At 29.6% G+C, this 14,345-nt stretch overlaps 1 protein-coding gene across 1 annotated transcript in view; it reads right to left on the minus strand.

The window, feature by feature from the left end:
- Window positions 1-13,817, minus strand: part of LOC142332048 (O-acyltransferase like protein-like) — a 48,085-nt gene extending 34,268 nt beyond the window's left edge. Inside the window, exons 1-3 of the mRNA XM_075378167.1 lie at window positions 13,663-13,817; window positions 7,472-7,680; window positions 1,918-2,000 (exon numbers count right to left, since the gene is read on the minus strand). Coding sequence (XP_075234282.1) covers window positions 1,918-2,000; window positions 7,472-7,530 — 142 coding nt within the window. The 5' untranslated portion in view covers window positions 7,531-7,680; window positions 13,663-13,817. The remainder of the gene's footprint in view (window positions 1-1,917; window positions 2,001-7,471; window positions 7,681-13,662) is intronic.
- Window positions 13,818-14,345: the final 528 nt, after the last annotated feature.

Below are 14,345 nucleotides of genomic sequence, written 5' to 3' on the forward strand. Positions count from 1 at the left end.
GATTAACAGCTGTGGATCACAACACTAGCCTAGTTATCAGATTTTTTTTAATGACTTCCAAGACTTATTTAAGTTTGAAAGGTAAAACAACAAATCCGTTTTTAGTAGATAACTAAATAAAGGCATTCATCAAAAAATTTCAAATAATGAATAATTTTATTTCAAATGAAAACCTGCAGTCTTTACTAAATTTGAAAATAAAAATTGAAATGAAAGGTAATCGCATCAGTAATATAAAATGCTAATGCCTACTGCATGCTGAAATTTTTGAATATTTTAAAGAAGACATTCTTATTTTTTACAGATACGAAACCTTTTTATAATGATAATTTTATCAAACATGGACCGTTGGTATGATTATACGATAAATAATTAAAATATAAAACCCATTTACCAACAATCTTTTAATGTTTCCTAGCACTTTCGGAAACGAATTCAATCTTCAGGAACTTAAAATTTTTTTATTAACTAAAACTTTGTCATTATGAGTAGAATTGTTATGTAAAGTGTGTAAAATATATAAAGGTAGGTTGGTCTTGTGTTAAAATTGCATCCACCGTTATCATTATAACAGCAGACATTCATTACAATAGGATGTTAAGTCGACACAATTTCAATACATAACGACCACCTTTAAATATTTTACATACTTTACATAACAATTCTACTCATGACGACAAAGTTTTAGTTTATAAAAAAAAAGTTTAAGTTCCTGAAGATGGCATTTGTTTCCGAAAGAGCTACGACACATTAAAAGATTGTTGGTAAGTAGATTTTATATTTTAATTATTTACTTTTTATAACTGATTCATTACTGGAAACCTAACTAACAAAACAAAATCTTTGATACAACTACCTAGTGATGGAAGTTTGAAAATGGAATTTACTAAATTAGAGTTATACGAATTTTGGCTAAAGGTTAAAAATGATTATCCATCGCTGTCCAGAAAAGAATTGTAATTTTTAAATCCATTTTCAACCACATATCTTTCTCAAACTTGATTTTCTGCTATAGCGACTGTAAAAAAATAGATTTTGCAATAAATTAAATTTTGACCCAAATTTGTGCTTGAAATTAAGTTCAACTGAACCAGACCACTTGTTTCAAGCACGCAGCACCATCCTTCTCAATGAATGTTTAGTTTTCAGAAATACTATATAATCAGTAATAAATGCATAATGTAACATTTCCTTATAAAGTAAATAAAATGTTTTTATAAAAAATGATAAAAAATTTGTATTAAACAAAAAATTTATAATACATAATTTGTTTATAAATCAGATACTTTCAACAAAGAATGTAATTTTTTATTGCTTTACCATTTTAAGAAGTAACTCTATTGATATCCTAATAACTAATAATTCAATTTGTACGCTACTCGTCTATAATTCACATAAATGGTACGTAAGGTGTACTATAATTTTTGGTTTAATTTTTTATCTCTCTCACTGTCATGAGACAGTATTTGTCAAAGACCTTGGCAACAATAGAAATGCTTGTGTTGTCTATACCAGTAGACGGTCAGCCAGAGCGTGGTTTTTCTTTTGCACTCAATTTGTCCTCCCTTAACTTTTATGCCAACATTGTATAGTGCTGCAATATACAGATCATCACCACACATCTTCTGCAATAATTGATAAATTATTGGCTCAGATTTGTGAAATTTCAGGCTACACTCTGTCAGTTGTCATGAGTTGTTTTTGCGTGCATGCACACAGTGCAATCCTTTTGAGACAATCCTCTAATTATCTTTAATAGTATACAATAAATTCCAGATAACATGAAATATTCTAACCACAACTTTTAATGACTACGAGAATAATACCTCAAGAGTTTGAAATAAGTAATGTTATTACAACTACATATGCGAAATATAAATTATTTGCAATAACTAACTACTTATAGTAACTACTTACTATCTGAAGAACTTCTTTTCATCAGGATTGGTTCTAATAGTGTAGCAATTAAACACAATAAGAAGATCAAACCAAAAAATAACCTGCAAAAAAAAACAACGATAAAGCTACATTTAAAACAATTCTTTTTTTTAAATAATTTATTTTAACTCAGATGTGCAACAAAAAGCAAAAAAATGAATATTTCTGCTGTATACACATAAAAGATTTACGCTGGGTGCAGCAAAAAAGCTCCTGAATTTTAAATGCTGACAATTTTAAATGCTTTTAAGAGCATGTAAGCACAATTCAAATTTTTATTAAGTAATCTGAAAGTGTACAAATGCAGTTTATTTGAACAAATTTAATTCTCTAGAAAATTCAATCACAAACCCAAAACAGAAGTATATTTTACAGTATGAATATTTGTGAAATAAAATCTCACAAATTTGACAAGTTTTAAAAAGTAGTTTCTTAACACCAAATCTTTTTTAACATAGAACAATATGGGTTTGTATTCTGAACAGCAGCAAAATACATCTAGCATTACTATCAGATTCACTATTGTTATTAGACAATTCAGTAACAAAGACATAATGCAAACTTGTCCAACCCATGATGGAAACTAAGTGTTAAGTCATATAGGCTAACCAACCAATACCCCATTCCATTGCATTTCCCCTATTCACTAATTCCAGACCAACAGCTAAAGAAATCTGGGAGGTTTTACTGCTGAATCTTATATTATGTAGGATTAACGCATACAGTTACTTGCCAGATTTCCCCCATTCCTGAAACTGACCCCTAAATTTCTTCTTTCAGTAGTGAGATTTGCAAAAAAAATAGCATTTCCTGTTTAGTTTATTAAATACGGAAAGGATAATATGATTTTCTGTCTTTATTTAATGTTTTGCTTCAATAAAAAACTGATTTTTAAAAATCTTTATTTACTTTTTATATAATATAAATATTTCTATATTTCCATTTTCTCAAAATTAAATTCTCTACAAGTTTTGTTACTAAATCTTCCGCATTTATTAATCATTTAACAAAGCTATTGTACTAAGACCTAAAAAAAATCTTGTTTTTCGACACCAAATTTTATGCTTTACATCAGATATATTAAAAATGGAGATACAATTCTTGGACATGTTTTATCATATTTCTCAGCTCAAATCACATAAGAAACCATCAACTTTACTTCTTAATTTGGGTCCAAAAATTTACAGTAAAGTTTCAGTAAATTTACATAATTTTTAATGAGTTACCGAAATTAATAAGTGGCAGAAGATTAGCTTCAAGTTTGGAGCAAACTTCAGTAAATTCATTGCTATGTTTAGTTTTCTGATCCATCTCCAAAAAAGGATGGATTACTATGTATCGTAACATTAACAAGTAATGTTTATGAACAAAATTTATGAAAACATATATCACCCTTGCTACATTTGACTGTACATTTAAGATCAAGATTCCCAGATTTACTTTTACAGCAGTAACATTTACAATCTGACTGTTAATATAGAACACTAATATTAAAAGTAAAACACATGTAGATTTTGAGGTTAACTAAAATAATAATAGTCGTTAACATTACTTGCAAAAGACAAGTATAAGTTTTGAGATTAACTAAGAAAATAGTCATTTAATAAATGTTATTTAAAACACTAATTAACTGTAGAGTAAAAACAAAAAAACACTAACTTATTAATATATTTTAATTGCTGAATAAGATTCCACAAAAATCAATTTATCAGTAAATAACATGAGAATTATACATCTTTTATGATAATGTGTTACACTACCAACAAAATTAACAATAAATAAGAATTGTACATAATAAATTATTATACGTAAAGTAATTAATCCTTGAGTAATTGCAGTTTTTAATAGAAAGTTCTATCCAACAAACAGAAGATTTAAAAAGCAGTTCAATAAATTATAACTGAACCAAAAAAATGCGTGCATTTCTTGCAAGTTTCATCCAAAAAAATTTGGAAAATTCGCAGTTAATTTTGTAAAAGTTTGCTGGTAGTTAATTAAAAATGGCACAGATTAGTTGCCTTTTTCAGCTGAAGCAGATTAAATAAGATTTTAGAACAACTTTTTTTTTATTAAAAGTTATGTACTTAACCCTTTACTAGTCTTTGACAGAATATTCCGATGTAGCAGACATGCATGATTAGAGCCTTTGTCAGAATATTCCAATGTCAACTTTTTGTTTGGTTTTAATTCGTTCTCTGTCATACTATTACATAATTTTACTAGTTTTGTTTTTAGTAGTATTCTGCAATGATAGATAATGCTAGTTGTTAGATTTTCAAAGTGCTAAGGCACTTCAAACTGCTACTCCAGATTTCACCAAGAACATTCCACAAGAACGACTTGTGAGTCTTTGTGAACAAGAAGAAATTCAGAAGATCCGTTTGGATGTTCACCGGTCTATTTCAAATAGATATGTTATGTATTGTTGTAATTACTATATAATTAAGTGTATAATTAATTTTCGAACACACAAATATAAATTTTTTTTAATTATTTGTAAAAAATGATAATTATTGTATATTAATCAGATTCTTAACATAATAATGGCACGGGTTAGAAGTAAATTACATCTCTTATGACCTCTTATTTATTTTATTAAACATGGTGCCTTTCATTTTCTAGGATTTTATCATCTCACATGATATCTCAGCAAAACATCTCAGATGAAAACTGGAACTGGATGATAAAATCCTAGAAAATGGAAGACTCAATGTTTAATAAAATAAACTGGTTTCCATAGATGCAGTTTTACTGTACACCAATACAAATTATTAGTATCTAAACATTTTAGTACTAAATGATAAAAAAAAGAAAAGACAAACAGATTATAAAAATAATGAGACTGCTCTTTAGAATAAAGAAGCACTTGATATTATTAACATTTGCTAAAGCAACAAAAATTAAGATGTGCTAAAAATATACTCCGATGTAAAACAACGATAAGGAGAAGAAGTAAAAACATTTAAAGTAGTAAAGGATAATAAACAAGATGAAGTGATTAGACATCAGAAAACAAACAACTGTAATTAGAAAATTGAAAGACGATGAAAAATGTTGAGAAAAATTAAGACATTGATAAATCGTCACTGATCTAAAATTTATAAGCTAATAATATGTAAATCTAATTTAAAAAAAAAAAAAATTAAGATAGGACTAACAAAGTTCCTCTATATATTTAACTTCAAATCTTATAAATAAATATTTAATTTTAAATCAGTTTAAATGTACACATCACAGAGATGTATTTTCATTATTAGAGTTCAATGAACAGCTCTGCTTCAAGAAGCGTCAGCCTAAGTCACAAGAGGACAACTGCCAGGGAAGAATGATTAAAAGTAATAACGTAGTAGAGCATGTGAGGCTATCACCCTGTTAGCATCAGACACTACTCTGAAATAAAAAAAATATCTATTTAACCATGCCAAGTTTTAAAAATGGACAGCATCAAATTAAGCAGAGTTCTATCAAAACAGTTGGCTCTGGTATAATATAAAAACCATTCTGATCATGATTATATGAAAGATGATGGCAACTTCAACTGTGAATACAAATTAAAATACTTGGCAAGTACATGAAACATTTTTCATGTAATGAAAAATGAATAATGAAAATTTTTCATTATTTAAAGAAAATAATGCCATCTGAACACTTTCTTTAAAAGATTATATACTTTGATCATCTTTATTTATTTAATTTTATTATGTCATCAAACTAAATATATACATATATATATATATATATATATATATATATATATATATATATGTGTGTGTGTGTGTGTGTGTGTGTTTTAATTATACTAGTACGTAAAACTGAAACGAGAAACTTATAATCATATTCACTTGGCCTAATTTCACATTTCTTGTTCAGAATTTCTTAAGATTCATTTATTTCAGATAAATATATAGCAAAATATATAAATATACATAAATATATATGTATCGTATTTTTAATTTTCATTTGAGAACCATCTTAATGAACCGCCAAGCTTGTCATCACTATTAAATACTTTTAATATGCTTACAAATATTCCTGTCTGAAGTAAATCATATTTTGAGGCTCCTTCAAAAAATCAGAATGAGTTTACAATATATAAAAATGGGTATGAGATCATGATTTGGCAATCACAGATATGAATCATGTTGATTAATAATTAGTAAATCAAAAATGTTAACTTAATGTTTATATTTATGATTTTACAATCTTTCCTAAAAAGAAAAGTCACTTATTCTTAGAACGTAAAAACATCCAACCATTTCAAACCAGACAATTTAACTACATTGGTGTAACTCAAAACAATACTTCAACTAATGAGAAATAGCTTCATTATGCTTTCTTCCATTATTAAAATCTTACTGAAACATTTAAACAACCTTCCCACTAATTTATTTAAAATACAATTAAAAAATTTCTTTTATACAAACAATATTACTCTGTCGATGAATTTTTAAATAATACTAATTAGAAAAATTTTAAAAACACTGAATTTTCCACATTCTGTTAAACATTTAGATAAATACGTGCTAAAATTATTTTTTTTAGTGTCTTGTGAATTGAGAAACGTGTCTTTATATTTTAAATAATTAATATAAACTTTACTCACTGTAAAAGTACATTAATATTGAATTTCTTTATTTTATAATTACTTATTTCTTGATGCTGCTCTGATTAAGGTTTAACCATGGTTTCTCTTGATCCAGCCAAGCCAATGCCGGGGTAGTTTCTTTTTTATCCATGTAACTGCATAACTACCCATTCTTGATGCGATATATGTAATGTCATATTATGTATTGATCAAAATATAAGATCTATTTAGTGTGTTAACACTCAATAGATCTTATTAGCTAAATTTTACATAAACCACCACTTTTCTTCCTTTTTCCTGTTTAGCCTCCGGTAACTACTATTTAGATAATTCTTCAGACGATGAATGAGGATGATATGTGTGAGTTTAAATGAAGTGTAGTCTTGTACATTCTCAGTTCGACCATTCCTTAGATGTGTGGTTAATTGAAACCCAACCACCAAAGAACACTGGTATCCACGATCTAGTATTCAAATCTGTGTAAAAATAACTGACTTTACTAGTACTTGAATGCTGGAACTCTCGACTTCCAAATCAGCTGATTCGGGAAGGCGCGTTCACCACTAGACCAACCCGGTGGGCTACATAAACCTCCACTACCCAACAATACTTAACTTAAAAAAAAACTGTCGGCATTCCCAAGCGATCAACACTATAAAAATAATGATCATGAAAACAGTTAAAAAATAAAAAGTATTAGATAATCATTTAATTAGGGAATAGGGCAATTATGAAATGGAATTACGTATAACTTAATGGTGAACAGAGCACAAAGTTCAAATAACTGTTGAATCTTTATATGCATCTATATATATACTGATAGCACCTGACTGACATAAACAGAGGCTAGTTCAACAACAGCATCAGTAAAAAGCATAGCACTTATGAAAATAATGCAATAAAACTGGTAAGACTATAATTTTTTACATAAAAATAAAATATACTAACACTGCAACAAAAAATGAAAATTTTGTTATCGGAGATTTATCCTCTATTGCTTGACACATTTTTGATTCTAATTTTGCTACAACATTTGAAAGCAATTTGTTACTTTTTAAGTAATTATTAACAGCAGTTTCTAAATCACTTGATGTACATGTTGATGGTATACATAATCCCCAATGCACTGTTGAGAATCGTGGAACTCTGTGACCAGACTGAAACAAACATGTACATAAATTTTATTAGTTATATGAGGGACATTCAGTAATTAACGAGACAAATTGATGTAAAGCAAAAACAGTCCTTTCGATGACAATGAAACTTTTTAAGGGTCAAGTTGGCAACCTTGAGAACACATTTAATCAGCTGCTTGATCAAAATTAATCTACCAATAATCTCTTTTATTGATTTCAGAATGTCAGCTTCACTTAAAACATATATGCCAGAAGAGTAACGTTTAGTGATAAGATTTTTGCTATCTTATCACTGTGAAAGCGGCAGAAATTTATTCAAGACTGTTGAAAAAGTATGGGGAAAAGTGTTTAAACAGCAGTATCATGTATAACTGGGTGGAACAGTTTAATTCGGGCAGGACAAGTGAGACTGATCCCATCTCTCTGGAAGACCAGTTGAAGTTTTGACTACTGCGCTGAAAAATCACATAAATGATCGCACTTGCAAAGACAGGCGAATTAAAATTTTCCACATTGCTAGTTTGTGTAATATTAGTGTTGGAACTGCAAATTCATTCATAACTTGCTGAATTATCACAAAATTTGTTCGAGATGAGTTCTACAACAGTTGATGCAAGCCCATAAAGTCACCCAGATTCGCATTTGTTCTTAGCTCAAAGAACAGTTTGAAGCAGATTTTCTAGGGCCCAAATCCAAACGACAAAGTCTTGAGTAGATCATCCAGATTTGCTCAGCAAAAAAAAATTCAAAACTCATGTGTCAGCTGGTAAAGTGATGTCGACAATCTTCTGGGACTCATAAAGTTCAATTTTTAGTGACTATTTAAAAGAATGGGAACAGTGAGTACTATTCTAACATGATCCAACAAAATGTGAGATCCACAGGAAGGTGAAAATGTCAGGGCGCTCTCTCAAAAGGTATGGTTCTCTTGCACGACAACGCATACTCTCACATTGCTCAGAGAATGGGAGAAACACTCGAGATGTTGAGTTGGGAGGTGTTACCACATCGTCCTTACAGCCTAGACTTTGTCCTGTTCGATTTCCTTTTGTTCGGCTCGCTCAAAGACTTTTTACACGGCATGAATTCGACATCAATGAAACAGTCAAAAAAGTGGTACATGAATGGTTCAAACAGCAAAATAAGAACTTGTACGCTGCGGGAATCAGAAAGCTCACAGAACAGTGGGAATAGTGTCTAAATGTTGCTGGAGACCATGTTGAAAAGTTTCAACATGAAGTGTAAGTTTCACTGTCATTGAATAAATCATTTTTCTCTACATCAATTTGTCTCATTAATTATTGGAGGTCCCTTGTAATTATAATTTTATTTTTTAAGTTCAATTAAATAATACTTATAAATTAGGATATGACTTACCAAATTTTAAATAAATTTTTAAAATAATATAACTGCCATGATTAAGATATGCAGCTTAGACTAATTTTTTCACACAGAATAATTAATACAAATATTTTTAGGAAATGATTACTAATTTTGTAATCTTCTTTGAAACTGACAATCAAGAATGGTATTGTAAGCTAAATTATCAAGTCAACTATGCTATTACTTTCTTATTCTCTGGACTTTTCTCCCAATATTTATGATCTGAGAGATATTTCAAGAACAACTTCCAAAAATAGGAAAAGTCAAAAAATAATATCAAAGAAGCATCTGCAATATTACTACAAAAACTCTCTAAATTGTATTGAACATGAAGAAAAAACATCTGTATAGATGTTCATGATGGACATTAAACACATCTGTTGCAAGATGTTGGTGAAATATTATTTAAATCTGAAATTGTTACCTGTTTAGTATATGATATCACATCACACTGATAAACATAATTTTTGTTTCGTAACATGCGATACATGATTTTAATCAATTTTTTGATACTGTAAACGAATATGAACTAAGAATCTTTCTATCACCCATCATTTTTGAAAAATGTTTAAATTTTAATTAAAGGATTTTTTCATTTTTCAATGTATAGTTAGCATTTTAAGCTCTTGTATTGTATTTTGTTAGCTCATTTTTTATAGTTTAACTTTGTTAACATAATTTGCAAGCTATAAATAAATAATACTAGACAATCATATCATAGTCATATATTATGACATCATATCTAATACTGTAAAGTGAACCTTCATGGACAAGACAAATCATGTCTGTGCAGGTCAAAACATGTAGCTGAAAACACAGCTGTGTTGTTTGTATTAAGCACTGGATTTAGGAATGAATTAATTTTTGTTCAGTCTTATTGCTGTCTTAAATTTGTTAACAGTCCAGTGTCATAATGCCTCAAAATTGTGTAAATGATGTGGAAGTCTTTTGTTATGTATGTGGTGAGTTTACGGTAAAAATCAAATGGAAAAAACATTACACCTTTAATTAAAAAAGCGTATCACTTGTAATTTTAATATAACATTGGTGGTCAGAATAAGACACGGGCTCCTCATACAGTTTACACTATTCTGTACATTTAAGAGGATGGCTGAAAGGTACATGGAAGGCTTTGCCATTTGGTGTACTTAAGGTTTGGCGTGAACCAAAGGATCATGTAATCCATTGTTACTTTTGTTTAGCAAATGTGTCTGGAATTTCCAAAAAATCTAAACATACTGCAAAATATTCTTCATTGCAATCTGCAATCAAGCCTGTAACTCACAGTGAAATTATTCCAGTTCCTGAGCTACCTATGAATGTATGTTTCAAAAGCAGCGATGAAGAATCAGGCAGTATTGAAGAAGACAACAGTGATTTCGATTTTGAATTATCTTCCAATAAGCCACATCTTATATCACAAGGTGAAAGAAATGACTTGGATTTAAATTTATCAAAAAATGAAGCTGAACTGTTGGGATCAAGACTGCAAGGTTGGAATTTACTTTTAAAAAAATACAAAAATTTTGGGCTTTTGAAGCAGACAAAAAGAACTTTCTCAGTTAAAGAAGGAATTAAAGAAGGTTATTGATGAAAATAATTTAGTTTATTGCACAAATATTGATGAGCTTACGTTGCACTTAAGGACAAGTTCATAAACCTGAGCACTGGCACCTTTTCACAGATTCATTCAAGTATAGTTTAAAAGTGGTTCTACTACACACAACGGTAACAAATATCCTTTGATACCAATCGCTTATGGTATTATTTTAAAGAGGCATATGATGTCATGAAATACGTTCTTGAAAAAATAAATTATAAAAAACATAGCTGGAACACATGTGGTGATTTGAAAGCAATAGCTATTTTGTTAGGCATGCAGTTAGGCTATACTAAGCACATGTGTTTTCTTTGCAAAAGGGATAAAAATATTCTGTTACCAAAGAGTGGAATAAATGAGACAACTTAACTCCAAATGGAAAAAATATTATTCATGAGCCCTTAGTTGAACACAAAAAAATATTTTTACCCCCTCTCCATATCAAGTTAGGACTAATGAAAAAATTTCTAAAAGCAATAACGAAGGGTAGTTCTGATTTTTGTACATCAAGCAGAAATTTCCAAATGTAAGTGAAGGAAAAATTAAAGAAGGAATATTTTTTGGTCCTCAAATAAGAGAGTTGGTCAAAGATGACGTATTTAACTCAGTGTTAAATAATGTAGAAAGTGCAGCTTGGCCTTTATTTACAGATATTTGCAAAAGTTTTTTCGGCAAACAAAAATCTGACAATTACCACGATATTGTTAATCAACTTCTTACTTTGTACAGAGCTATGGGATGTAATATGTCTTTGAAAATACATTTCCTCCACTCACATCTGGATTTTTTCCTGGACTATCTCAAAGACGTAAGTGACAAACATGGTGTACATTTCCATCAAGATATTTTGATGATGGAAAGCCGCTATAAAGGGAAATGGAATACTAACTTGCTTGATTATTGTTGGACATTAATTCAGCATGTGCCTGAGGCTATTTATAAAAGAAAAGCATCAGCAAAATCATTCTAACACAGGTATGGCCATGCAAAATTATAAATTTTACAGATTTTAAATATATTTTCCCTTGATTTATTTTAAACATAATTTATTTAAAACTAAGGGTGATAGAAAAATTGTATTAACAGATCTGTAATGTACGCAAAAAGCAATTCAAGGAATTGTATCACACTTAGCGAAACATTAAAAAAAATTTTATTTTGTACATCAGTGTAATTAAATTGGTCTTTCATTTAAAAACTACATTATGCATTTAAAAATGGATTGTAGTTTTTATATAAATACTTTGTTTCATATAAATACATTTTAATTTTACACAACAGTAACTTTAGTTTCAATATGTTATCAAACTACATTAAGATTTTATCACTTCCTTCAAACCAGTTAAGTATAAGTGTAATAAAAGAATTTTTCCTTCAGGATGTATATATTTTCACAATTTACTCCATCTTCAGTCACTTCATTTATTGACTTATTAAAACGCTGCTCATGTCTCAGAATAAAATTTTAATAATATGACAACAGTATAAATGTTAATATTTTCATAAATCAGAAACTAAAATGTAAAATCTGAAAATATATTCTACCTGAAAAAAGTTTGGGAAAAAATATTTTCTTACTTTAAGTATACCGTGAATGAGGTATACTAAAAAAATATCAAACTTTTGTAATGTACAGAAACCGGTGCACAAAGAGTGTTTAACAAGTAGTGTTGGCTAGTGCCAACTTTCAGAATACAAAGCTGTTTGACACCCAATGTTACCATTATTAGTTTTACAGCTACAGCAGTTGGAGTAAACATGTATACTAACCTCTCGTAAGACTTTTAACAAAGCAGTAATAACAGTTCTTGAACAATGTATTTAAATTAAATTTTACTTCAAACTTGGTATAAAACTTCCACAGAGACATTGAAAATGCTTCGGCAAATAACTGGAGAGGAGTGAATAAGTAAATCACAGTTTTATTAATGGTTCTATCATTTTAAAGGGTAAGAATATTGAATGATAACGACCCCAGACTTGGACAACATTCTAATCAATGATGCTATATGATGATGAACTTCATCAGTTATGCTATGGATTGGGAAGATTGCATATCTCAACTGTCAAAGGGGATGCTGAGAAAATGAGTATCAGCACTCTGCAAAATATGTGCTGGGTTTGTTAACCAATGAATCAAAACAAGAACTGAGTTAACATCAGTCAAGACTTTCTTTGCCATGCCAATAGTGATGAAAAATTTCTGAAATTCATTTTATGAATGGTGGTGACATGTAATGCACACTGAAACATAACAGAACAAAATTTCACACAAAGTGAAGGGTATAATCCACCAATCATAACCCCGTGTAGTAACTGGATGCGCACTTGTTTGTCTGGTGAGAGAAGAACAGAGTAGTGGAAGTGAATTGTATAGTGGGGAGACAATCGCTTCGTTGTATAGCTGACTGCGTTAGTGTTTAAAACAGTTAGGTTGTGGAAACAACTCTTAAAATAAATTAACAGTATATCTTATTTCTTACATTTTTAATAGTATTTCTCAATACTAAATTTTCACAGTATTTTTTAATACTGCATTTAAACAGTATTTTTCAAAACTATTTGAAATATTTTTCAGTTGTTGAAAAATTTCGTTGAATATGGATTTCAAGGGGAAAACATAACATCTATTTAAAAAAAGAATATGCGAGTAGAGAGAGGAAGGAAGGCCAATTATTTTTTCTGATGAATCACATATTCAATCCACAGATGTGCAAAGCAAAGCTTCGACTGATGGCTCCTGCAAGGGCTATAAAAAAAAATATTAATAAAGGGAAGAGACTAAAAATCAATCACCCAGGCAATGAGTCTGGAGGTATTCCTAATGTGCTTTTAATTGTTAAATCGGATGCCAAGTCAGGGGATTACAAAGAGAAGATGAACATCGAAAATTATGAAAAATCAATTACCAAATCTCTCAGAACATTCAGTTTTAGTAATCGATAATGAGTCTTATCATAATAATAAAAAGTTGTACCTGACTCCAAATTCTAATACTAGAAAGGCAGTCTTGTATATACCTGTAAATATGTAAATTATAAAAATTAATAAAAACTTATGATTTAAACTAAACCAAAAAATAAATAAACTATTTAAAGTAGATAAATAAACAGAATTTTAAACAAGTTGTCACTCATCAGCGACGGCTACTTATACTGCAAATGTGTTTGTTCACAACAGTCAAGATTAGTCAGTACTAGCCAGGCTTTTTCAATGCAAAGCTGCTCCCATGACGTAGTGAGGAATCCCCCCACCACCTGCTGCTCAGTAACTACGTGAGGTTAACTTTGACATGCTCTACTATCTTGTAGTTTCAATCCCCTACTACTAACATTCCAAAACTCGTCGACCCACACCCTCTCATTTGCTGTCAAGTCATATTGTCATATGTCAGTCGTAATTAATAAATTATATGCTGTTTATATAACATACTTACATCAGTAATGTTACTTCTAATAGCATAATGAGAAAATATTAACGGATCAAGCTGCGGACGTAATGTAAAAGATGCTGACAGGAGGCAGTATCTCCCTTTAACTCCGATACACTCATCAAAATCACCAAACTGATTGATATTACCATTTAATATGCCAGAAGGAATTTTACCCCATGAATCTAAAACTGTTAAAAATAACAGAAAAAGAACACACTTTATTAAAAAATACTTTTTTTTCAAATGAACAAACAAAAATTTAAATAAACA

This window comes from Lycorma delicatula, chromosome 11 (assembly GCF_047948215.1).
Source record: "Lycorma delicatula isolate Av1 chromosome 11, ASM4794821v1, whole genome shotgun sequence".
Classification (NCBI taxonomy): Eukaryota; Metazoa; Arthropoda; class Insecta; order Hemiptera; family Fulgoridae; genus Lycorma; species Lycorma delicatula.